Consider the following 26,104-nt stretch of genomic DNA (forward strand, 5'->3'; position numbering starts at 1 on the left):
CACTAGGTTACTCTCCCTCCTCCTCCACCTCTTCTCTCCTTTCTCCTCCTCCTCCTCCTTCTCTCCCCCTTCCTCATCCTCCATGCCTCTCCTCACCCAGTCACTTCTTCCCTCTTTCCCTTTGCTTGAATGGAGTGGGTGGTTTGGGTGGGGTGATCGGGTGGGGAGCCGAAAGGGAGGAGTCAACGACTAGCGTCATATAATAAAATAATCTTATATACACTAGCACTCACTGCATCCTACACCAGAGGCGAGGTCAGGGAGGCATGGGGGGCTGGGTGTGGGTGGTGTGGGCGGGGTTTGTGCTTTTTGGGGCATGATGGGCGTGGTGGGCGGCTGTGGGTGGCGTAGGTGGCATCATCAGTACTGCAGACAGATGCGGCACGCCCCCACCTGGCCTCGCCCGCAGCTCGCAAAGCTTCTGCCCAGTCCAGGTTGTGGGCATGGGCTAGAGGGTGATGGGAGGAACAACACGACTCATCGGAACAGCTAGCGGACTCATCCTCGGACTCTGCATCACCTAACGTGGATGACTGTGGGGAGGAGCGTCCTGTGAGCAGTGGTTGGCTGTACCAATCTACCCCACCCACACTCACATTTACCCCACCCTCAACTTCCCCATCAGGCAGACTCTGCTGGATGTCCTCAGGGTGAACATCACGAAGCCTGAGTGTGCTAATCTGATAGTCAGCTGGAGGACCCTGACCAGCCAGTGGGGAGGGTGGGGGGCGTATTATGGCTCGTGGGGCACGGGGACCGAGCAGGGGGCTGCCATGTGACCTGTGGGAGCCACCAGATGAGGAGCCACCGTAAGGCAGCTGCTGCATAAGAACACGGGTAGATGGAGAGCGGCCACGACTGCCAGTGGAGGCTGGGGTATCATCACTGGACATGTCAGCCATCAGGGGTGGGGGTGGGGGTGGTGGGAACTGTAGCACCGGTCCCGTAAGTGGACCTATAAAGGTACACAACAGGCATTACACTCCATAGACTGGAGTTTGTACACTCCATGGACTGGAGTTTGTACCTTATAAATAACTTATGAATACCATAAGTGATATTCTGAACAATGACACAAGCCACAGCACACTATGTGGCACTGCTGATGCATCACTCTTCATATTAAGTACAAGAAAATCTTACCGTATCCAGAGAAGCACGTTTCTGCTTCCAGCTCCCACCTCTAGGCGATTCCTTACTTGTACTGCATCACAGTGGTACCAGAAAATAAAGGTGTGCGAAAAGAAGCATGCAAAGCTTTATAAGTAACTTGCAAAGACATACAGCTGCGGACATTCATACTGATTTGCTTTATCATGATAAGTCACAAGAAACTGAGTGATAACTTTAAAATCATTGGTACGGTCTTCAGAGCCCACAAACTTATCACAATTGCTGGACCAATAATTGGAGTGACTTTGACGCCCACAACCATACGTGTTCTGTAGCTCTTGGTCCCATCAGCAGTCTTGTGTTGGCACCAAAACTGTTCCTAATACTCTTCATGAAGTCAGCAAAAGGAGTATCCAAACACCTGGGTATGACATCAAAAAATGAGCACTGGCCAACATCTTTCTTCTCAGAATGGATGATGTGCATGACTATGAGGTGTATCATCATCATCATCATCGTCAGCATAACCATAATCATCTTATATTTCTTACCAATAATTCAGAAAATTTAGCAATTCAACGAAAATCATCATTGTCTTTATCATTATCATTTCCAAATTTCTCATCAGTACCTTTGAAAATTTAGTAATTGAAAGCGAAGGATCATCATCATTTTCATATTTCTCATCAATAAATCTAGAATTTGGAAACTGAGAGAGAAATGTTCCTGTTTCTTGTCTGGTGTCATGGCATTTGATCCTTAAAATATTCAGATACATTTTTGCTGACTGTTCACTTCTTCATCCTCATGTTAATTCAGTCTTCCCTTCTGTCATGCAAGTGAAGCTGGATCCAGAAGCAAGAGGCAAACGAAAATACAGAAGCCGTCAACAGAAATGGTCAAAAGAGAATCGTGAAAGCAAATCAACAGCGTGTCCAAGGAAATGGCAAAAAGGCAACGTAAAAGCAGGCGAAATTATCAGCAGCGTGTCCAAGGAAACGGCAAAGAGGCAACGTAAAAGCAGGAGAAATTATCAGCAGCGTGTCCAAGGAAATGGCAAAAAGGCAACGTAAAAGCAGGAAAAATTATCAGCAGCGTGTCCAAGGATGTGGCAGAAGGGTATCGTAAAAGCAGGAGAAATTATCAGCAGCGTGTCCAAGGAAATGGATAAAAAAAATAATAATAATAATAATTCACTCATCATTCAGACTTTCAAAACTCAAAACTATACCAAGATTTCATGCATTTACCCAGCACTTATACCAGAACATTTTCGCTGTGTACGATGGCAGGTGTACGGTGTAAGAAATGTTAGTTTTTAAAAATAATATAGCTCTAATGATACATGTCTTGAAACGGCTAAGGCTTAAAAAAAAGGGCATCTCAGGTAATGAACCAACTATAGGAAACAAAACACGAGCACGAGACTTTTGGGTAGGGTGTAGCATGCCTGTGTATCTGTGTAACCTAAAACTGAAAATAGGGACCTGGATTATGAAGCAACAATTCGTGGTGTATTTTCGGGGTGTTTGGGTGTTTTCCTTGTCAGTCAGTCATAGTACACAAAAAGATAAGAAACTAATCTTCGTAGGCTTAGGGGGCTCCTTGGCATCTCTCCACTTATGTATATGACGCGTTAACATTCTCCCATAACATTTACGTGAATAATTTCCACACTAATAATGATAATATTAAAACATTAGTCATTAACAGGCTTAACACGGAAAATAAATAGCTAGGAAAAGGGTGTTACGGAGCCTCCTTAACCCAAGAAGATACGGGCCAGGTACGAAAAAAGCATCACAATCAAATGCGCCTCCTTACCTTTCTCGATGAAATTCCGATCGCTCCATATCAATCGTAGTCTAATCTTTGTCCTCATCTTTGGAGGCTGAGAGATTAAGCCTATTCATCCGTCCCTACCAATAAAGACAAAATAAAGACTAACAAAATGATACTACTGCTAAAGACTAAAGAAAATAATAATCTCTTACCTTTGTCATTGATGTGGGAGTCGAGGTTGTGAGAGCGGTGGCTGCTGCTATGGTCACTCTTGCTGCACGAGTCCTCAGAGCCAGGCTTGGAGGGGAGAGGGGACTGTCCTGGGCTGACGGGGATGTTGGGGGGCAGGTGTGTCCCGGAGGGGCCCAGGTACACGTCGCGAATTAGAGGCGTCGTGGCGTAGGGCTCGGGAGACTGGCACCTGAGGAGGAATATTGAGATTCTGAACTGTTACGGAATATCGAGATGTTCGCTCCAATATTCTCTCTCTCTCTCTCTCTCTCTCTCTCTCTCTCTCTCTCCACGCAAGGAAAAAGAAACCAAAGGATAGACGCTCACAAAATTATTCCTTCCAAAGAAATAAAAAAGTTTAGCACCTTTAACTCCTTTCATCCGATATCCTCTTCTTTATTTACCATTCTCCCTATCTCCGTGCGATTTTATTCCGTTTAGGAGAGCTATATATTTCGAACTTGAGGGGCAAGATAAAGACTTCTTTAATTCCTTGAGCAACAGAGGTCTTCCGTAATCTGAAGAAAATCGTCTGGAAGTACCGATTAAAAAAAAAAAAAAAAAAAAAAAGGTAATCTGATTCAAGCAGATTAAGCTACTGGCCATAAACAGATTCGTAACCCCTTAAATCAGTGACGTCTTTTACTGGTTTATTCTTCCTGCTTCCAGACGATTTTATTCAGCTTAGGGGACAACTTTTGCAATGCAGATTTAAACTATGGCTGTATCTAACCCTTCCCGGTCGAAATGCCTCTCCTGAGCTGAGTAAAACTGATGGTAGAAAGAAAACCCTGAGAATGACGTTCGTAAATTCAGGGGGACCTACTTCACTCCCAGGGCAGACGGCTCAAGTTCTGATTAGAAGGACTTTGAGTAGTTGTACCCCCAAGTTTATCTAAACGTGAACCCAGTGGACTGCAGGCCAAAGTTATCCTACTTCCGCAGCCCACCATGCTCTATATGGGGGGGAGAGGGAGGGGACGAAGGGGTTTCAATAGCCGGGGAGCTCCACCACCCGGTCATATCGGTGCTACCACGTGAAGGCGTCCCTGTCTAACATCACTTTTTATGACAGGCGGGGTTAGATGCAGGCTTCATCAACCACTTCACTATCTGGATGAATAAAATCGTCTAGAATCAACATAAACTAAAAAAGACACAACCAGATTCATGACTAAAATCTCCCTGAATTTCAAAACTCTTTCAGCGTCACTGCGTTTATTTCATGCCTTCCCCGAATTCAAATAACCAAATGTGATCCAAAAGTTGCGTATATTTTGCAGAGGAACCAATAAAACGTAACGAGGGCATTGGGATTATCTGCATACCGTAACTTGTTTTTCAGAGGAGAGTGCCATTACGCTGTGGCTCGGTATGATGTTTATTAGGGTATTAAACGGATCATTATTATCATCATCATCAGCTGCAGCATTATCGTAAAAAAATCTTCATCGTCATCAGCTGCAACATTATTGAAAAACATCCACATCCTCATCAAGTCACATCATGTCACGAATATCACCACCACCACCACCACCACCATCATCTGTTAACATCATCACCAATATCAAAATCACATCATTACCATCATCATCACCATATCCATTAACACCATCACCATTATCAAAATCACGTTACTACCACCATCGTCATCACCACCACCACCATCATTACCCTACTGCCTTCTTTCATAGGACGGGTATGCTCCACAAACAGGAAAACCGTGAACACTATCGCCAAAGCACCTAAATACATAATCCTTACATCCATTCACTCAACACTCATGTTTATTTTAAAGACAGGGGAGGATCCATAAAACAGGAGGAGAAAGACTGCAAACTAGTAGGAATATTAAATAAAATATAAACTGTTTCTTAAAAAGGCCAACACTTTCCCACATAAGACTCTACCACTGGAATTAACTTGGCTCATTTCTTGAACTGGATAAAGATATAAACAAATGTATACATGATGCTAGAGTGGGAAAGGAGATCTGGATGATGATGATGATGATGGCGCTTACGATCAGATACTTTAATACTGCCTATACTATTATTAAAATTATATATGCAATCAATTCAGCTATTGTTAGGCTATTTTTGCTGATAGCTGACATGCTCGTTACCAATACCATCGACGGAATTTATAGGAGTAATGGCACAGAAACTAATGGGTTAACTCTCTCCCTGTCTCTCTCTCTTTCCTTTCACTCTTTGCTTAATTAACTCTGTCTACCTTATTCTCTCTCTCTCTCTCTCTCTCTCTCACCTTGGATCACCGCCATGTCCTGCTCGAAGGGACACCAGCCTCAGTCCTTCAGGGTCCTCATACACATCCTCCGGGGGGCGCACCTCGTAGCCCCCTTTGCCGCTAGGTGGGGCGGGGCGCTGGTACAGGGGCGCCCCGTGACTCCCCACATCAGTATACATCGTCCCCGTCACCCCCACACCCATGCCTGCCTCGCCCCAGCAGCCAGGGTACTCTTGCCAAGGCCCACCACTGTTTCCTGAAGGTAAAGAAATAAATGCACAGTTGTAGTGAATAAAGCACAGTCTCGTGCAGGGTCTCAATGCTAAAACTAGAATGCACATTGCCACAGCCCCCCACTGTTTTTATCCTGGTAAAGGCTGAGTGACATGGTCAAGAAACAGTAGACACACAGTTCCTTCGTGCAGTAGACTCTGAGAATTTGTAAAACTTTAGTTAACAACTACATTTTACTAATTACCTTCGTGCTTGAAAAACATAATTTACTGTGATTCATTAACATCAATATTTGCAGGTCCATTACTTAGACTTATTATAAGCCTGGGTATGTGTTAAGTTCCGCTCACAGGATGGGTCAGGGCACATAGTAAGACTGTTCAAATGCATGAATCTCTGTCTACCACCACAACTCACCTTTACTATAATAGTGGTTGGCCTTGGCTGCGTGTCTTCGGCGGTAGATACAGCAGACCGTGGCAGCCAGAGCCGCAAAGACGAGAACCGCAGCAACGGAGATCCCGGCCACTATGTACGTGTTGCTGTGGAAGGGCGGCGACTCTCTGACATCAGGGGGAAGGTCAGCGGTGGGCTTGGTGGGCAGGGTGAGGGTGAGGGGGGATGAGGGCGGCCCGTGACCCTGCGCAGTGACACCCCTCACGGTCACGAGGTAGGATTCCCCTGCTGTAAGGCCTGATACTGCAGTCCAGGTGGCGTTGACGGTTGTGTTCATCAAGAGGGTCCCGTTGGGGCTGCTCACCTGTAGATATGAATAATGATTTTAAGTTTACCTTGTTAAACGTTATTTTGCATATTTCATTTCAATTACGGAAGTCTAGGACAGTAACTAAATACCGATACTGTACAAGGAAGAGGGCGAGCTGACCAAATGGTGCAGACATACGTAAGTGTGCGTAAGTGGAGTTATTATAGATACTTTATATTGAATGCACCTGGTTCTGGGCACATTATGTAAGTTACCATATTCCTGAGGTCTCTAGTAGGATATCTCTTGGGTACTAATGAACTACAAAATACTGATATAAAATACAGGATAGGTGCAAAAATGAAAGGTACAGTAAATATGAATAACGAGTATAGTACATTAGGTTACAAAGAGCTAGACCTAGACATATACCTGAAGGAGGTACCCAGTGATGCGTCCATTGGCTGCATGTGAGGGTATGGGGTCCCAGGTGAGGCGGATGCTGGAGGTGTTAGTGGTGGAGTGGTGGAGGCCCTGTGGTGCCACGGCGGGTGCTGCCTCCAGTGTGGTGGCCCTCACTGCTGCGCTGGGTTGTCCCTCCACCACACGGTAGTACGGCACCACAAACACCTCATACCAAGTGGCGGGACGCAGGTTGGCTACCACATGTGAGGTTGGTGGAGCATCAGGGCCATGCAGGTCCACTTTCTCCACACTGAGGCCTCCTGCAGGTCCACCATGTCTTCCTGTCAGTGGCCGGTATCGCACATGGACTCCTTCGACCACGGCAGCGTCCACCAGCAGCTGCCACGTCACACGCAGGGACGCTGCTGACGGTGCCTCAACACCCACTAGTCTCACTGCTGCCTGTGACAACCGTGCCCTTATTTCATGCAAAGGTGGCGCCCCTCCAGCACCTGGCGCCAGCGTCCGCACAGTGTGGGTGACAGGCGAGGGCCGAGACAGTCCATGGGAGTTACGAGCACGCACAACAAACACGTACCGAGTCTCCGGCTTGAGATCAGTGACGGTAAGTGAGACTGGGGTGGGGGAATGACTGGCGGTGGGTGTGTGGCTTGTGTCGGCGATCTCCCAGGCACCACGAAGGTCTGGACTCCACAGCTGGACGGTGTAGCCCAGGAGGGGTGATAGCCCCGGTCGTCCCCGCTGCCACCCCAGTCGCACCCCAGTCGTGTTCACCCCCAGCACGGCTACACGTCCTGGTGGGTCTGGCAGCGACCCTTCATCTGGGATCTTGAAAAATGCCACGTTGGGGTTGGTGGGTTTGGCAACCACCAGGGATGCTGTCCAGGTGGTCTTGCCTGCTGCTGAAGTGGCCGTGCAGGTGTATACGTCAGTGTCAGACATGCGCAGGCCTGTAAAAGGTAAAAGGTTACATTAATGGTATAATATATTAACCATATTTTTATATGTTTCCCTCAGCTAAACTAAACAGGCTAAGGGTTTGGTATAATACATTACACATAGGCGGGCCTTATATTCAATAAACCCTAATACATAATTATTGTGTTCGATGTCACACAGAGTATTAATAACATGAAAATAGAAATTAAAGACATGCTGGTGTTAAGGTGTTAAATACTAAGGTACGGTAACATCTGTAAGCAGTGTGTATCCTGATGCTGGAAGAGGAACGCCTTCACGTGGTGGCACTCATATAGCCATTACCTGTTTATACAAAAATCCCTCTACTCCCTTCTTATTCCCTTAAAGGAGGATGGTGAACTGCAAGAAACACACAATTTCAGCCTGCAATCCACCAGGATCACGTTCAGATGAGCCTGTAGCCACAACAAGAGCAATATTATGTGTGTGTGTGTGTGTGTGTGTGTGTGTGTGTGTGTGTGTGTGTGTGTGTGTGTGTGTGTGTGTGTGTATCTTACCTGTGATCCTGAGTGTGCCAAGGGGGGTAATGGAAGTGCGTTCGTCAGGAGTGATCACATCGCTGGCTCGGTACCACACCACCTTCGGCTCCGGCGTGCCCCAGGCCTCACAGGGCAGCTCCCCCTCCGTGCCCAGGGGTAGCGTCTGGTTGGAGGCTCCAAGGGCGATGAGGGGAGGTGGAATATCAGTCAGGCGCTGGACCTCCAAGTGTGCACGGGCCAGGGCAGCGCCGGCGACCCCAACCGCCGAGCAAACGTAGTATCCTTCGTCCCCGGGTTGCGCCGCTCGCACTGTCAGCGTATTGTTGCTGTTCACCGCCCACCGCCCCCCACCCCAGGTCTGCCCCGCTCCCACCACGTGCCCCGAACCTTCATGCGTCCAGTAGGTGGTTGGGGGCGGCGATCCCGACGTCCGACACTCAAATGACGCCGTGCCATTGACGCCAACCCGTGCGTCCCGTGGCGTCACCGTGATGACTGGTCGTGCTGGAGACGCCAAAGTACAACAGGTAAGGGCAGGCTGGTTTAGCTGGGATTGGTTTATGATATATAGATAATGTTAGTTCAATTACTGTGCTTAACCTACTGAGTCAGGGATGTCCTCTTTGCTTTATTCTTGCTACCTCCTGACTAGAGATTCACCTCAGGGTAGGCTTTACATGCTGGAGGGATTACACACATCCTTAAGAAACACCTTCGACAGTTAAATAAAATCGTCTGGAAGCAGCAAGAGGGAACTAAAAGGGTATCCCTCGGATCTAAAGGGGTTGGGGTGGTTCCAAGATAACCTCATTTACTGTACACATGGATTTACTAGAGAGAGAGAGAGAGAGAGAGAGAGAGAGAGAGAGAGAGAGAGGTGTTAAAAAAAAAAAATAAAACTCTTGGTAAGGTAGGAATACATTTAGCAGGTACTAACAGTGGACGGTGAGGGTGATATTGGCAGCCACGGAGCCCACGGGGTTCTCAGCCTGACAGGTATACACTCCTCGATCTTCCCCGGCCAGGTGGTGGAGCCGTAGCACCTGACTTCCCTCCTCCTGCGCCATCCGCCCTACAGGTAACTCGCCGGGGGGGTCCACGCGTCGCCAGAAGACCTCAGGGGGCGGATCTCCCCCCACACGGCACACCAGCTCCACCGTAGCACCTTCGGCACCCGTCACGGCACCAGAGGACGAGACCAGGTGAGGGGGAACTGTGGGGAAGTTAGAGTTGGTTAGGTTAGGATGGGCTGGGTTAGACTGAGTTGGGTGCGACTGGGTTAGGCTGGGTTTGTTTGGGTTAGGCTGGATTGGTTAAGATTAGGTTAGGCTGGATTGATTACGGTTAGGTTAAAATGTGTAGGTTGCCCACAGATAGCCTACTAATGTTACTAATTGTTATGGAAAAACTGTTAATGATACTACTGATGATTAATTACAGTGAGGTCAGAGGCGACTTACCTAGGACGGATAGTGTGGCAGGTGGTGTTTCTCTCTCGCCAAACACATTCCTGGCCCGACACACGTACTGCCCTGAGTCCGTCACCCTCACTCCCATGATGCTCAGACTCCCTCCATCCACCACACGGTACCTGAAACACACACACGTACACTCAAGAAAACACATAGGCAGACTCAATTAATAACATACAGGTACAATAAAGCACACAGGTAGAAAAAAAAACACGTACACTCAGTCAATAACACACACAGGGAGTCAATCAAAAACATACAGGTACAATAAAACACGTACACTTAATCAATAAAACACACAGGTACAATAAAACACACACACACACACACACACACACACACACACACACACAAACAGAGGTACAGTCAGCCATGAAAACGTAGGAACTGCATTAAAAAAACACACACACTGGATCAGCCAATCAAAAACACACAGATCCAGTCAGCGAAAAACACAAAGGCAGAGACAATAAAATGAAAAGCGTAGTCAATCAAACTCCGTCCATAAATTCTCCCCTCACTTTTAAAACGGTGGACGAAACGCTTTAAAATATCCTGCAATAATTTCTCAGGTATGCGCGTGGGATTTATTAGTAGTGGATATAAAGAAGGGAGTTTATGCAGCATGTGAAATCTCTCTCTCTCTCTCTCTCTCTCTCACATCAGGCCTTAACAAGACCACTAATACACCACGCAATTCTCCTACATTATTCATCTAGCGACCTCTTACACTCCCTTACACAGGCTTCACCTCCTCCTTCGCCTCCCGGATTTTCTTGAGGGTTATCTTCGTGCGCTCAGGAGGCATCGTGTCACCTGTTCCCTAGCGATTTATTTTGTACATTACACCTCATTCTTCAGCATTATTTTCCTTTGTCTTCTAATATGAATACCGTTTTAGTACATGAATAAATGACACGCAAAAAAAAAAAAAAAGCTACACACTTTATCTATGAATGCTAAATATTATGATGTTAGCAAAAATACAATGCTGTATAAAAGCGTCATTGCAGCGAAGAGACGGGAAATAAACCGGTGAGGTAAAGGTGTTAGGGCGACTCCACGGCCCACGAGGCTATACTCCCTTCCCCCTCCTTCTAATCTCCCAATCTCTCCTTCTCCCCTCCATCGTCCAATAAGACACAGTGGGGGTCGTGTAGGTACAAGTCCCCCCCCTCCTTGCCCCCCACCACCCCCCACCCTGCCTTGTAATGACCCTGTTAAACCCAAGTAGCGCCTGACCACCCTCCTCTTGTCTGTCTTGGGGCCATGAATGTTATTAAAGTTATATTTATTTACGGATCTCTCACTCCGCATTACCTGCCTCACCCTGTCCTTCCGCGCTTACTTAACCCTTTAACCCCTACCATCTGATGACGTATTTTCTGTTTTAAATTTGCTGCCTCAGGACGGTTTTAAATTAATGGGAGACTAAACTGGAGGAATTAACAGCCTTTATAAACCCTTCATTTTAATATTTAACATGGATAAAATTATTTACAGGTGGCAACAATAGCTTAAAAGGACGTCATGGGGCCGAAGGGGTAACTGGCATGATTTCTCTACGTAAAATCTTCTGTGTAAGCACGAATAAAATACCTGAGAGCATCTATAAGCCTGCACTTCTCTCATGTGGGTGGTGTGGTAAGGTAAGGTGAGGTGAGGTGAGGTAAGGTGTGGTGTGGTGTGGTGTTGTGAAAGCGAGTATGGTAATGTCATATGTGGCAGGGTTAGCAGTGTGTGAAAAAGGGGCAGAAATGATGAGGCAGTGTGATGTGTGGCGGTGGTTAGTGTGGCAGTATGAAGTGTGGCAGTGTGAAGTGTGGCAGTGTGAAGTGTGGCAGTGTGAAGTGTACTGTATGAGGTGTGGTAATGACTCTTTTAGCATCTTGGATGAGGAAATGACTAAATTCCTTATTCTCAGACGCTTTATCATAACCAGTCTCCTTTATCCATCCTCTAAGCCATCATTTCCCTCTCAGCCTCTGTCAAAACAAACTACTTCAAAACAAAACACGATCGCTAAGTTGTGTGGGCCGAGTTGGATTACTGGGAATGTCTCTCAAGAACTTCCTGACAGGTTTGTGAGTTTGACAGGTGTGTGTGTGTGTGTGTGTGTGTGTGTGTGTGTGTGTGTGTGTGTGTGTGTGTGTGTGTGTGTGTGTGTGCACTGAGTCCTGATAGGTGTCTGTATTTGTTTGAGGTGTGGTGGGGAACTGACAGGTGCGTGGGGGCTGACAGGTGTGCGGGGGGGCTGACAGGTGTGTGGGAGCTGACAGGTGTGTGTGTGCGGGAGCTATCAGGTGTGTGGTGATCTGACAGGTGTGTGGGGGGGGGTGACAGGTGTGCGATGGCTGGTAGGTGTGGAATGGTGGCTGACAGGTGTACATGAAGATTATCAGATGTGGGAGGCTGACAGGTGTGGTAGAGGAGGGCTGACAGATATGCAGGGCAGGTGGAATTAGTGTCAGGTGTGTGTGTGGGAAGCAGGTCAACTGGTGGGCAGGTGAACAGGTGTTGGAAGAGGTCAAAGGTGGAAGGTGACTTGTATGTAATAGCCGGAAGTTTGAGTCTGGCAAAGTTCCAGCCCACAGTTCCTTTGCTCTTTCAAAACCATGTCACATATCAAAGAAGATCTGCCTAACTTTCTAATGTAACCTTGTCTGTTGTGTGACAATGTGAGGTCTGATTTACTTTATATGGTTCCTTATTATGAGATATGACACAATTATTAGTCACAAAATGGACTTTGAATGTATATGTTGGTTGGTGTGTGACTTTATTACATCTATAAGGGGAGTGTGACATTTCTTAACGCAGAGTGGACTAAGGCGTTATTGATGGGGTGAAGTGAGACATAACATTGACGTAGTGGTGGGTGGGCTAAAAGGTTATCATTCGGTGGAGGGTGCTACTTTAAGTGGAGCATGGCAGAGTTATAAGTGGAGTGAGTGAACCATATCTACGTCAAAGAAGAAGCACGATCAAAAGTAACGCCAAGTAACGCCATCCACGCCAATCATACTGGAGAATAACACACACCAATCGCTACTAGGGTGACGAGTAACGCATATCTAGGCCTATCAAGTGGCAGGGAGGGGTATAACACAGTATAACGTACGAGTATAACACAGTATAACGTACCTGTGCTGTGTGGCGGGGTCAAGTATAGCACCATCCTTCTCCCACACCACGACTGGCTCCGGGTTGCCGCGAGGGGGTAGGCACTGAAGGGTGGCTGTCTCTCCTGCGGCCACGCGCGTCGCTTCCGGTACCTCGCGGAAGTCCTCACGTAGCACTGTAGAGAGAGAAGGAAGGAAGGTTAGAATGGTGAGAGAGGAGAGAGAAAGAGGAACTGATGGGGTGCGAAGGAAGAGAGATAAAATGGTGAGAGATGAGAGAAGTTAGAGAGGGAAGAGAGATTGGAATGGGGAGAGAGAGAAAAGAGTGTTAGAAGGGTGAGAAATAAAATGGCAGGGAGTATAGGAGCAGGGGGAAGGGAGCGACACAAGAAGAAGGGTGGGGAAGGAAAATGGAAAAAATGGGACTTGAAAGAATGGGAAGATGAAGAAACAGGAAGAGAAAGAGAGAACAAAATAAAGGAGTGGAGGCAAGCAATTAAAAAAAAAAAAAATAGGAGGAAAGCAGCAGAAATGAGCAAAGGAAAAAAAAATACAAGTGAGAGGGGAAAAACAGATGGTGAAAAAAGACAGAACGGGAAAATAATCAGAGAAAGGAGAAAGAAAACATGAAAAGGCAGAGAAAAAGGAGAATCAGGGCAAGAGAAGAGAGATGGAGAGTTAAAGAAAGAATCACAGACAGGAAGAATCAAGAGGACAGGAGAATGGGGGAAGGGGAAGAGAATGAGGGGAAGAGAATGGGGAAAACAGGTATGGGGGAGAGAGTGAGTCACGGGGGAAAATGTATAAGGAAGACATGATGAAGAGGAGGGAGAAGTTAGAGGGAAGAGGGGACGGGGAGGAGGAAGAAGGTGAGGGGGTGTGGAAGGAAGGAAGAGGGGAGGAGTGGAGGGACGGGGGAAGGGGTGGAGGGAAGGGAGAAGAGGGAGAAGGTGAGGGGGGGGGAAGAGGAGGAGGTGAGGGGAACGGGGGGGAGGGGAAATAGAAACGGTAAGAAAGCGGGGGGTGAAAGAAGGGAGGAAGAGGATGGAGGAGGGATGGGAGAAGGCAAAGAGAGAGAGAGAGGGAGGGAGGGGGAGGAGGGAGAAGGTGATGGAGGAAGGGAGGGAAGATTTCTCACATATGGTGTTGTGGAGGGATACTTAAACGACATAAGTTAAGGAGAGGGGAAAGGCTAAAGAGGGAGGGAGATTAGGGAGGGAGGGAGGGAAGGAAAGAGATTAGGGAGGGAGGGAGGGAGGGAAGGAAGTTGAGGAGGAACGAGGGGAGGTTAAGGAGGGATGAATGGAGATTAAGGAAGTTGGGAAGGACAACGATGAAGGAAGGAAGGAAGGAAAGAAGGAAGGAAGGAAGGAAGGAAGGGTGAGGGGAAGGAAGGATGAAGGAGGGAAAGAAGGAAGGACAAATATAGGGAGGGAAGGATGAAGTGAAAGAATGACGAGAGAAGGAATGACAGAAGGACGGAAGGGGGAAGAATATATCAAAGGAAGAAGAACATAAGAAGGGAGAAGGAAAAAAAGGAGGGAGAAGGAAGCAGGAAGAAAAGATAAAAGGATGGAGGGAAGAAAGGCAAGACGGAAGGAAGGAAAGAAGGAAGGAGGGAAGGAAGGATGATGGAGCTAAGACTGAGGGAGGTAAACGATGCTATCACTTACAGAGAGGGACACTTAAAGCCAGATATGGAGGTATACCTGATGTGGGAAGGGAAGGGAGAGGGGAGGGGGAAGGAGAAGGGGAGGGTGATGGAAAGGAAGAGGAGGAGATGGAGAAGGAGAGGGGGGATGGGACGGGAGAAAGAAGGAAAATGAAGGGGAGAAAGACAGGTGGAATGGGGAGAAGAGAAAGAAGGGGAAAGAGGAGAGAGAAAGGAGGGGAAAGAGGAGGGGAGAAAGGAGAGGGGAAAAGATGGCTAAAGAGAGAGGGAAGAACGAGAAGGGGAGATGAAGAGGAGGAGGGAAGGAGGAAGAAGAAGGAGAAAGAGGGGGGAGAAAAAAGGGTCCTGAATAAGCAAATGGGAGTGGGGAGAGGAAGAGAGAAAGAAGGAAGAAGAAGGAAAGAAGGAAGGAGAGAGGGTGAAGAGGAGCAAGTGGAAAGAAGAAGAGAGAAAAGAGGACAGGGAAGAGGCGAGGGAGGGAGGAGGGAAAGAGGGGGCGAGGGAGGGAGGGAGGAATGAAGAGGCTGTCAGTGGGGAGGTAAAGGTAATGTGGTAGAGAAGCATAAATTTGAGAGAGAGAGAGAGAGAGAGAGAGAGAGAGAGAGAGAGAGAGAGAGACGTAGAGGCAAAACATAGGCTATATAAATCTGGAAAAATAATGAGGAAAAGGGGAAAAAGGGGCAAATGTAAGGAAAGGGAAAAGAAGAGGGAAGAAAACAGGAAGGCAGAACGAGGAAAGACTGAGGTGGGACGTGAGAAGAGGAAGAGGAAGTGTATTTGATGTGTCCTGGGGAAAAATGACAAAAAAAATTTACATGGAAAGTGGGAATATAGTAAAATGTGAAGGAAAAACAGTACATTAAAAAAAAAAAAAAAAAAAAAAAAAAGAGGGAAGGAAAGAGACGATAAGGAAAAGAAAAGCTCGTCTAGAGGCAGGAAAATTGTATGGAAAAATAGGTAGGGAGAAACATGAGGAAGTGCAGACAGCGAAACAGAGGCACAGGAAGGAAGAAAGGAAGGAAGGAGGTGAGAACAGGAAGAGGGAGAAATGTAGGAGGGAGGCTAGAGGCAGACAGGCAGAGAAGGGGGATGAGAGTACTGAGAGAAGCGAAATGCACAAGGCGAGAGGGGTGAGAAGAGTGAGAACTGGAGAAGAGGCATTGGAGGAAGGATGGAGATAGGAAGTGAGGAAAGAGGAAAGAGGGTGAGACTTATGAGACTTAGGAGGGGCAAATCTGAAAGGAAAGGAAGGAGAGAGGAAGGAAGGAGGACAAAGTGAAAGGTTAGGTAAGAGAGAGGGAAGGCGGCGGGAGGGACGGGAAAGAAATGGAAGACAGAATATTAAGAAATGGTGACGCACAAAGGAAGGAAAAACAAAAGAAGGAAGGAGGACAGCAGGTAGAGGAAATAGGAAGGACGAAGGAAAAAGAAGAAAGCGCTAGTGAAACGCAGGAGCCTAAGAGGAAAAGATTTGAAGGGAGGTAAAGAGGAAAAAAGAGAGAAGGAAACGAAGATGACAGAAGGTATGAACAAGTCGAAAGGAGAGAAAATAGAGGGAAACGCATGAAACTTGAGAAAGAGAGAGAGAGAGAGAGAGAGAGAGAGAGAGAGGCGGGTGGGGGGGGGGGACGAGTCAGATGGAAGGTAAAAGAGGAAAGGGAGAGGGAGAGTGAAAGGCATGAGACTGAGAAATGGAAGGGACAAGTAGGAATGTTAAGCGACCATCCAACACTTTGCATACGTTCTCAGCGCGTGTCTGGCCCCTCCATGTCGTTTCCCCTTACACCCAGCACCCACGCCCAACACGCCTTCTTAAGTACGTGGCGGGCCTCAAGGTGCGTGGCGGTGAGGGGAAGGGTTGGGTTGGGTTGGGTTGGGTGTACAGCAGGATATGTGACGATAAGAGGAAGAGAGGGGAAGGGAAGATGACAATAAGGGATGGGGTGAGTTAAGGAGGAATAAGATGACAATGGGTGCTTGAGGGTGGAGTGGTACTGGATGAGACGGGGTGGGATGAAGCAAGGAAGGGAGGGGTGAAGCGAAGAAGGGAGAGGCGATGTGAGGAGGGGAGGGGTGAAGTGGGGATGGGTGGGACAGGGTTGGGAGGAGATAAGTCAGACTAGGAACAGGCGAGATGTATGGAATGGTAGATAAAGGATTGGGTAGGCTTGGCAGGGGATGAGTAGGGATAGTAAGAGACTAAAGGAAAGGGGACGCAGGGTGGGCAGAAAGGGGTGGAAACAGGGTGGAGGTGAGGTAGGGGAGGATAGGGTGCGAAGGAAAAACAGAAGGCAGAGAAGACTAAGTGTGGAGAGAGGTGGGGTGGACGTGAGGCAATGTTAGGCAGGGTGGGGAAGTTGAACTGGAGGGTAAGGTGAGGTAGAGTGCGGTGGGGAGGGGTGGGGTGGGGAGGGGTGGGGTGGTGTAGGGTAGTGTTGGGTAGGTTCAGGTGGAGCAGGGTGAAGGGGTGGAGTAAGGAAAAGTAGGGTAAGGACAGGCATGGCAGGGCAGGGCTAGTGTAGGGTAGGCTAGGATAGAGTGGGGAGGGGTAGGGACGGAGAAGGGGAAGGGGTAGGGGGAGAAAGAGAGATGGGGGGGAGGGGAACAGACAGGATGCGAGACTGGAGAGAACATGAATATAATCTTGACATCATGCCTAAGGAACTCCCAACTCTTGCTATCTCCCTTCACCATCATCCCTATCTTATTCCTCCATGCGTTTCCCTTCTCTCTCTTTCTCTCTCTCTCTCTCTACTAAACTGTTATGCCTTCCTACAACCCCACCTCACGTACCTTATTTTCCAAACTCCTCAAATCCCTCCCTCCCTCCCTACCTTCTCTCTCCTCTTCCTTCCCTCCCTTTCTTTGCCCCCACTTCCCTTCTCTCCATTCTTCCCTCCCATTCTTCTTCTCTGTTCACTGGTTTCTCCTTTTCCTTCAGAGTTTCTCTCTCTCTCTCTCTCTCTCTCACACACACACACACACACACACTACCTCCCATCCTTCATCCTATACACCAACAGTCACCTAACACTACTACCACCATTACCACGTCAACTCGACCCTCTCTCTCTCTCTCTCTCTCTCTCTCTCTCTCTCTCTCTCTCTCTCTCTCTCTCACTACTACCACCATTACAACATCAACTAGAGCCTCACCAACTCCCCCCCTCCCTCTCTCCCATTTTCCCTTCCTCCTCCCATTCATCATCTCTCTCTCCATTGCCATTATCACCCTTAAGCCCTACCTCTTCACCTTCCTTCACGCTCCTTCCTTCCTCCTTAGCTTTATCTCCATCCCCTCCGTCCCTCCCTTCTTCCCCTCCCTCTCTCTCTCTCCTTCAGCTAGTCTCTCTTTCCTTGCTGTCTTCCCCTTTGCCCTTCCCCCTCTCTATTCATTCATTCCTATATCACCCCTACCTCCCATATCCCTCCCCCCCTTCCCTCTCATTCACCTAACTTACTCCCTCCCCCTCCTTCCCTCCCTCCCTCCCTCCTTCACTCACTCGCTCTCAAGTTCCTCCCTCTCTCTCTTTCCCTCACACTCTCCCTACCGTCTCCCCTTTTCCCATTCTCCCTGTCCCCCCATCCTACCTCATCCCCCCCCCCTCTCTCTTCCCTACACTCTCCCCTCTCCCCTCTTCCCCTCCTCTCTCCCCACTTTCACAGCCACTTCTACGACTCTCTCTCTCTCTCTCTCTCTCTCTCTCTCTCATTAATTTCCTCAGACAGCTTTACCTCTAATGCTTGTACTTGTTGTTGTTGTTGTTGTGGACACTCCGTTTTCTATGCCTCGTTTCGTATCGGTGACTCGTAAAGAACTTGGAGCTTAGGAACTCTCTCTCTCTCTCTCTCTCTCTCTCTCTCTCGCTCGTGTTCTGATACCGACCACTCATTGTTCCTGAGAAGCTTGCGGTCATCTCAACATCATCTTAACCTCCCCAGCATCTTAATGAAACGAGGGGAGAGGAGAGGGGCGGGGAGGAGAGGACATGGGAGGGCGGGAGGAGGGGAGATGGGAGGGAGGAAAGTGAAGACAAGGGAAGGAGAGGGAGAGAGAGAGAGAGGAAAGAGGGAGGGAGGGAGGAGTGGAAGACAGATGAGGGGGAATGGAAGAGGGAGAGAGACGGAAAGAGAGGAAGGAGGCAAGAGGGAGAAGACAAGGAGAGAGGAGAGAAAGACAGAAGGGGGGGAGAGGAGAAACAAGGGACGAACGGGGAGAGACTGAAGTAGAGAGAGAGAGAGAGAGAGAGAGAGAGAGAGAGAGATTTACCATTAGGAAGCTTAACGAAGAGGGGAGAAAGAAGCAAGAGAGAAGGCAGCTATTACAAGGCTTAACGAAGAGGGGAGGAAGATAGAGAGAGGGCAAAAGAAAGGGGAGAGAGAGGAATGAGAGAGAGGGTGGATGTCTGAAGAGGGCTTAAAGAGGGGAATGAGGGGAGGGGGGAGGGGGGAGGGGGAGTATGGAAGACGTATTAAGATTCATACACACGCAAATCTATTTCCTTCCTCCCTCCCTCTCTCTCTCTCTCTCTCTCGTCTCCACCACCAATTACTAAACACTCCTAAACATATGTGGAAACGCGTCTCATTTCAGCAGCGTCGTGAATTATTCAGGTGAATGCATTATACCCAAGTTTTGGAAATGTGGAGATGCGGTGGTTGGGCTGGTAACGTATTTGGCTCGCGATGTGTGTGTCTCGAGTTTTGGGTTCGAGGCAAAGGTGTCAAGATATGGCTGGGTGGGTGGGTAGATAGACAGATAGACAGACAGACAGAAAGATAGACAGAATCAAAATTAAACAGATGAACAGAGATAGATAGATGAAAAGATGGACAGACAGATGGATAGATTGATGAAAAGATAGATAGATACAAAGATAAACCTCGAGATAGACACTGAAGATATTTAGGTTGATAGACAAACAGGCAGATAGATAGAGACACATCGCTCATATCCAATACCATCTAATCTATGGGTGACTGAACATCCATCTTGTTCTTCCTCCTACCTTCCCTCTTCACCTTTCCTTCCTCCTCTTCTCTCCCTCCCTCCCTTCTCCTCCGACATCTTATATCTCTCCTCCAGGCCTCTCGCTCCTCCTCCTCCCATTTCTTTTTCATTTCCTCCTCCTCTTCTCTTCCTATCTTGTCTTCCTTCCTTCCCTATTTTTCTTCCTCTCTCTTTTCTTACATCCTTCCTTCTTTCCCTCTTTCTTCAGTCTTCCTCTCTTTTCTTCTCTCCTTCTCTCTCCTCCTCTTCCTCCACCTTCATCTCTGTAATTCTCCTCCTTCCTCTGTCTTTCCCTCTCATTTTCTCCCTCCTTCTCTCTCCCTATGCTTCTTCTCTTCCCTCTTCCTCTCTCCCTTTCCTCCCTTATCAATCTCTTTTCCCCTCTCCTCTTTCCATAATCATTCTCCCTACCACATCTTTCATATACTCCCTACTTTTACTCTTTCCGCCTCCTCCCCCCTCTCTTTACTTCTCTCCCTTTCTCCTTCCCTCTTCCTCTCCTCCCTACAATTCTCCCTTTCTCTATCCTTTATCCTCCCTACCACACCTTTCATCATCTCCCTATCTCCACCTAATCCACTCATCCATCCATTGTCACACGGCTAATCCCGCAGTTCATTTTGGAGGGTACCCTCAAAAATTTCTCAAAGTTCCTCTCTCACTATTCATCTCGCCATTCCACGTCGCCCTCCCTCATTTACTCTTTTCGCTGGTGCTGGAGAGGGGCGCCTTCACGTGGTGGCGCTGATATGGCCGGGCGGGGGAGCTGCCAGGTTATACAAACGTCCCTATCATCCAAAAAGGAGAATAACGGGCTGTAGTAGAGGGGTAACTTCAGCCTGCAGTCCACTGGGATGAACCCGGGCCTACAACAACAACTACTACTACTACCACACCCTCTCCATAGCGTCCTTAACATTGGATTCACATCACGCATTCTCCATTTTTTCCCCTCCATCTCGTTCCTCTTACACCATCCTCACTTCCTCACCAACTTAACACCTTCAACGAAAACTCATTATTTTAGTTTATTCTTGCTACCTCTAGACGATTTAATTTAACTTAGGAAAGAGCTCTTGTAGTGCAGATGGTAATGGGAAATATTGCTAACCACTACAAATCGTAAAGTCTCCCTTAAAATGAAAAAATAAGGGTCCCATTTTCTACTTTCCATAACCCTTCTCTTCTTCCATCTCTCCCTACATTTTCCCCCTCTTCCTCCCTGCCCCCTCCCCCCTCTCCGTCTCTCCTCCCCCCCCAGCCCCCATAGAGCCTCCCCATCTCATCACCGCGGTCATGAAGGTGAACACAGACGCCTTAAGGGTCAGAAGGAAGTGATTACGGTACCTCATTTCACTCATTCATCTCCCTCTCACCTCCCTTCTCTCTCTCTCTCTCTCTCTCTCCTCCGTTCTATAACTCCTTTTATATTTTTCTTTCATTTCCCAACAAACCCACATCATCTCCCTCTTCATCACCTTTCTGCCTCACTTCTCTCTCCCTTTCTCTCCCTCACCTCTCACTTCTTTCTCTCCCTCCCTACCTCCCTCACCCCCATCTGACTCACTATCCGTTCTACCACATTCCTGATTCGATCCCTCATCTCTCTCTCTCTCTCTCTCTTTCAATTACCGTTCTATCCATCTTCCTTTACTCCCTCTGATCTCTCCACCTCAAGTTTCTCATCACACTCACCATTAATCTCTCCCTCTCTCTCTCTCTCTCTCTCTCTCTCTCTCTCCTAAGGCTTCTGTAAATATTTTTTTTAATCAATATTAACGGTGGATCATCTAACGAGGTGTGTGTGGTAAGTGTGGCGACATAAATCTCTCTCTCTCTCTCTCTCTCTCTCTCTCTCTCTCTCTCTCTCTCTCTCTCTTTCTTTCTCTCGCAAATTTCTTCCTGGCTCTCTTCCCATCACCTAACCTAGTATCATCCTCATGTGGCTAGGACCCTTCCTCATAAGGCTGGTTACAGTAAAAATAATCCACTACAACTATCCACCCCCCTCCTCTCTCTCTCCCTCTCTCTCTCTCTCTCTCTCTCTCTCAAACTAGTTCCACGGTGCAGGAAGGCGATTTATCAGACAAGCTGTTAAGATGCTAGTGAGGCTGGGTACCGTTGCCTCGCCCCAGGACCGATGTAAACGGGTGCACTTAGCCTCATGGGGAAGGAACACACTGACCCCGGCGTTTGAAAGACGATTATTTTTGAAGCAGGGTTTCTTTTGCATCTCTCTCTCTCTCTCTCTCTCTCTCTCTCTCTCTCTCTTCTTTCTTTATTCGTTTTCTTTCTGGTTCAGGTATCTTTTTTTTCTTCCATCTTAATCTTGTCCTCTTCACATCTTTTACAAAACATTTAATTTTTTTCACTACCGAAACTACCATGCTACCACACAACACCCACTACCACGATCACCACAACAACCAACATCACCATCATCGCAACCACTACTACCACCATCATAACACCCGTCACCACCATTACAGCAACCACTACCACCACAATAACCATTCCTTTGTACCACCATCCATAGAACCACCACACACACACACACACACACACACACACACACACACACACACACACACACACACACACGGCCAAAAATCCCACCCTATGCAAATTCTTGAAGGCATAAGGCATGATGATAAACTCTAAGGGCGCCGCACACCATATATCAAACGCTTAATGGTATAGGGGCGCTTTACCCTCTTAATGGAGCTAATGGAGCTGGTTTTAAGGGGGAGTGGGGTGAGTGGGGGGCTAGGAAGATGGTGGGGTGGAGTGGGATGGGGTGGGGTGGGGTGGGATAGGAAGGGGGAGGAGTTAGGAGGATGTATGAGGAATACTGGAGGGTTGGGTTAAATCGGTTAGGAGGTTGTGTTAGGTTACATGAGGCTAGAAAAGGGGGATAGGGGTTAGGAAGGTGGCGCGCGCGCACGCACACACACACACACAGACACACACACACACACACACACACACACACAACCAGTCTTGATCTGTATGTCTGGCTACCCCCCTTCTCTCTCTCTCTCTCTCTTTCTCTCTCTCTCTCCCTCCACGCACCATGAAATCAACGAGAAAGCAATCCCATTAAATCACAGGTAACGCAATAACAGTAACCATCACCGTCTTTATTAAACACCCACTGCAATCACTGAGAGAGAGAGAGAGAGAGAGAGAGAGAATCAACCCCTTCATTAAGAGCCCATTTCTTACCAAGTGGAATAAAATCGTCTGGAGAGCAATAATAATAATAATAATAATAATAATAAACTGGAATCTCTATTATTGCAGTAGTGGTTGAAACTTATCTCCCTCGCTGGAAGAACTGTAGATCAAGTGCCGGATTTATTAGGCAAGGGAGAGGGTGTGTTTGAGTCCCTTACCTACCATTCATCCTTTGAATTCCAAGTTATCAGGATTTGGATTCACTAAACGTATTCCTCTGTACTGCCATGTTTTGAATTCCTCACATCAGTATAAGAATTACTCAAACATCAATTATTCATGCTTTCATCCTCTGCATTTCGTCATTCGTTCACACAATGTAGTAAATGGTTTATTACAAGATACTATTTGGCCTGTCTGTAACTGTACTCACCTTAATTCAGCACGACATCAAGTGAGTGGATGGTGGGCGTCCGAAGTATCAACACTCCTAAATAACTACAACTGGTGCAACTTCCCCCCTCCCCTCTCTCTCTCTCTCTCTAAACACACACACACACACACACACACACACACACACACACACACAGCCTCACATCCAAGCTCTACATTTTTCAACGTTGGCTCTTTGGTTTGTGCAGTGGGTAAAGCTCTATCCAATAATGCCTTTGCCTGGTTTATCTATCAAGCTCTCAATCAACGCTCATTTACCCTAGCGCATGATTCATCCGATTTATTCATTACGGGGTGCATGGCGCGTAATACACTTAACATGGAGCGATGGGTGGGTGCGTGGAGGGGTGGGGGAAGGTGTGGGTGGGCGTGGGAGAAAGGGAGAGGATGGGTTAGTGGGTAGGGAAATGGGTGCGGGTGGTTGGGTGAGTGGGTGGGGGGTGGGAAGGCGAGGGAGAAAAGGGGAAAATGGCAGAAGAAGATAAAGGAGAGAGATAAGGAGAAGAGAGAAAAAGAGATAGGGGAAGAGGAGGAAAGGGTTAGGGTGAGGAAGTAGGGGAGAGGCGAGGATTGGGGTAGGGGGCGAGGAAAAGGAGGGGGCAGTGGAAGAGGGAAGGGGAAGAGGTAGAAAAGGGCAGAGGGAGGGGGAAAAGAGTTTGGGGGAGGGATTGGGGGAAAGAGAAGATTATGGACAGAGGATGTGATGATGAAAGATTTAGGGGAGAGGAAGAGAGGAGGAGGGGGAGAGGGAGAGAGGAGGATGGGGAGAGGGGGAGAGAGGAGGTTGGGGAGAGGGGGAGAGAGGAGGTTGGGGAGAGGGGGAGAGAGGAGGAAGGGCGAGAGGGTTAGGATGAATTGTGAGGGCATGATGTCAGTATTTGTCGGACTAGTGCCTCGCTCATGGCTTTGTCCTTGTTATGTCTTGTACTACTTTGTCCTTCCTTGTTCTGCCCTGCCCTGCCCTGCCCTACCCTACCCTACACTACACTACACTACACTTCCCTGCCCTACCCTACTCAACCATACCCAGCCATGCCCTGCCCTACTTTACATCATCATTTTGTTCCCTACCATACCTTGTCCATCCCTAACACATCCATCTCTCCCCTGCCCTGCCCTGCCCTGCCCTGTCCTGTCCTGCCCTGCCCTGCTCTATCCTACTCTGGCATTTCCTCTCATGTCCTACCCTACCCTCCCTGTCCCTCTTCCATCATCGCCCCTACCCTACCCCTGTTTGTTTATGCTCTCCAACCCTGCCACGGCTCATCCCTCACCTACTAACGAGTCTTATAGTGGGCTTAGGAGTATCTCTCTCTCTCTCTCTCTCTCTCTCTCTTCATACTTTCTCCTTAGACTTTCCTTAGCACACTTTCTCATTTCCTTTAACGCCTATCTCAGTCCTTTTCTATTCTCTCTCTCTCTCTCTCTCTCTCACCGAAGGGGGTACTTATGCAAATGGAGGGAAGCGTTTTGTTGCAGTGGCTGTGTAACCCCATAATCCCCCCCCCTCTCTCTCTCTCTCTCTCTCAGGTGGTTTTTAGGGATGCAGCCAATTCCATTCTTTCCTTCTTCTTGTTTTTCTTTTATTCATGTTTCCTTTTGCAGTTCTCTTCCTATTTTTCTTTTACCTCTCTTTCTTTCCCTTCCATTCCTTCTGCTTCTCCATCCGGTTCGTAAACTTCTCTGATTTTAAAACTTTTGTAATTAGAGAGGAAGTCCTTCGATTATTATTAGGCCGGACCTGCAAGAGCGAACCTCCAAAGATGCGAGGTCTGTGTGTAATTCCTTGGTCTCTGCCCCTGCCAATCTCTAAGTCACCCCTCACATATCTCCTTCTGTCGCCCCCTTCACGTCCACTCACTCACCTCCTTCTGTTCCTATCCCTTCCTTTTCCACATCCCTATGCACAAAAACACACCCATCCACCCACTTACATTCCCACCCACTCACCCACACACAAAAAAGTACCATAATCGTATCTCTTACACCCATCCACCCTCATTCTCTCCCTGTGTCTCCCACACCCACCCACCCACCCGCCCTCGCGTACCCTTCCTTCTCCCTTGACCTCCCACTCCTTGTGTCTCCCCCCCCCCACCCACACCTCCACTATTCCTTCCTCCTTCCACCGTCACCTCTCCACCCTCCACCCTTTTTTTTTCTATCCTCCCACCCCCTACCCAGCCCTGACGCTCCTTACTTTGTCTCTCTAGTCCACCCACCGCCCGCATCCAGACCCTCTCTCTTGCACCCATCCACACTCACACGCCATCCTCTTCTCCACATCTATCCCATCCACCTGCCCTTCCTCTTCCTTTCCCCTTCCCTTCTTCACTCATATTCCACATAATTCCACTCTTCCTCACCCATCCACATCTCTCCTTCCACTAACCCATTCCATCCACTACTCCCTGTCCTCTTTCAAAATCTATCCCTACTTTACTCCACCCACAACCCTCACCTCTCTAACTACTCTATCGCTACCTTCCTTCCCTCCTTCTTCTCCTTCCTCCTCCTCCTCTTCTCCTTAACTCAATCCACACGTCTCATAATTTTCCTTCCTTCCCCTTTCCTTCCCTCTCCCTCTCTTCCTTTCTTCACTCACTTTCCTCCCCTTCCCAACTTCACCCACATGCCTTTCCCTGTCTCCCCATTCCTCCCCAGTCACATGTTTGCTTTTCCTCCTTTCTGCCCTCTTCCCTTTCTCTCCCCTCTTCTTCCCTACTCCATCCACACCCTCTCCCCTCCTTGTCCTTACCCTCTCTTTTGTCTCCTTTCCCCTTCCCCCTCCCACTCTCCCCTCCAACTCCACCCTTACTCTTTCCCTTCTCTCCCCTCCCCTTGCGTCTCCCCCTCCCCAACTCCACCCACGCGGCTCCCCTCCTTCTCCCCAAGCACTGTGCCTGCCTCGGCCGTTAATTATAGCCTGCCAGTGTATCAAGCTGCCAGGGAAAGGTGAAATATGCCGCCTCTTTGTTCCAGCACAACCCATGCA

At 48.2% G+C, this 26,104-nt stretch overlaps 1 protein-coding gene across 1 annotated transcript in view; it reads right to left on the reverse strand.

The window, feature by feature from the left end:
• Window positions 1-239: 239 nt before the first annotated feature.
• Window positions 240-26,104, reverse strand: part of LOC145403795 (roundabout homolog 2-like) — a 473,869-nt gene continuing 448,004 nt past the window's right edge. Inside the window, exons 4-12 of the mRNA XM_080275467.1 lie at window positions 12,819-12,972; window positions 9,663-9,793; window positions 9,140-9,415; window positions 8,221-8,706; window positions 6,749-7,692; window positions 6,028-6,370; window positions 5,395-5,632; window positions 3,108-3,316; window positions 240-955 (exon numbers count right to left, since the gene is read on the reverse strand). Of these exons, the coding sequence (XP_080131593.1) occupies window positions 240-955; window positions 3,108-3,316; window positions 5,395-5,632; window positions 6,028-6,370; window positions 6,749-7,692; window positions 8,221-8,706; window positions 9,140-9,415; window positions 9,663-9,793; window positions 12,819-12,972 (3,497 nt within the window). The remainder of the gene's footprint in view (window positions 956-3,107; window positions 3,317-5,394; window positions 5,633-6,027; window positions 6,371-6,748; window positions 7,693-8,220; window positions 8,707-9,139; window positions 9,416-9,662; window positions 9,794-12,818; window positions 12,973-26,104) is intronic.

The sequence above is a fragment of the Coenobita brevimanus genome, chromosome 61 (genome assembly GCF_032717465.1).
Source record: "Coenobita brevimanus isolate Jiangsu-jjx chromosome 61, ASM3271746v2, whole genome shotgun sequence".
Taxonomy (NCBI): domain Eukaryota; kingdom Metazoa; phylum Arthropoda; class Malacostraca; order Decapoda; family Coenobitidae; genus Coenobita; species Coenobita brevimanus.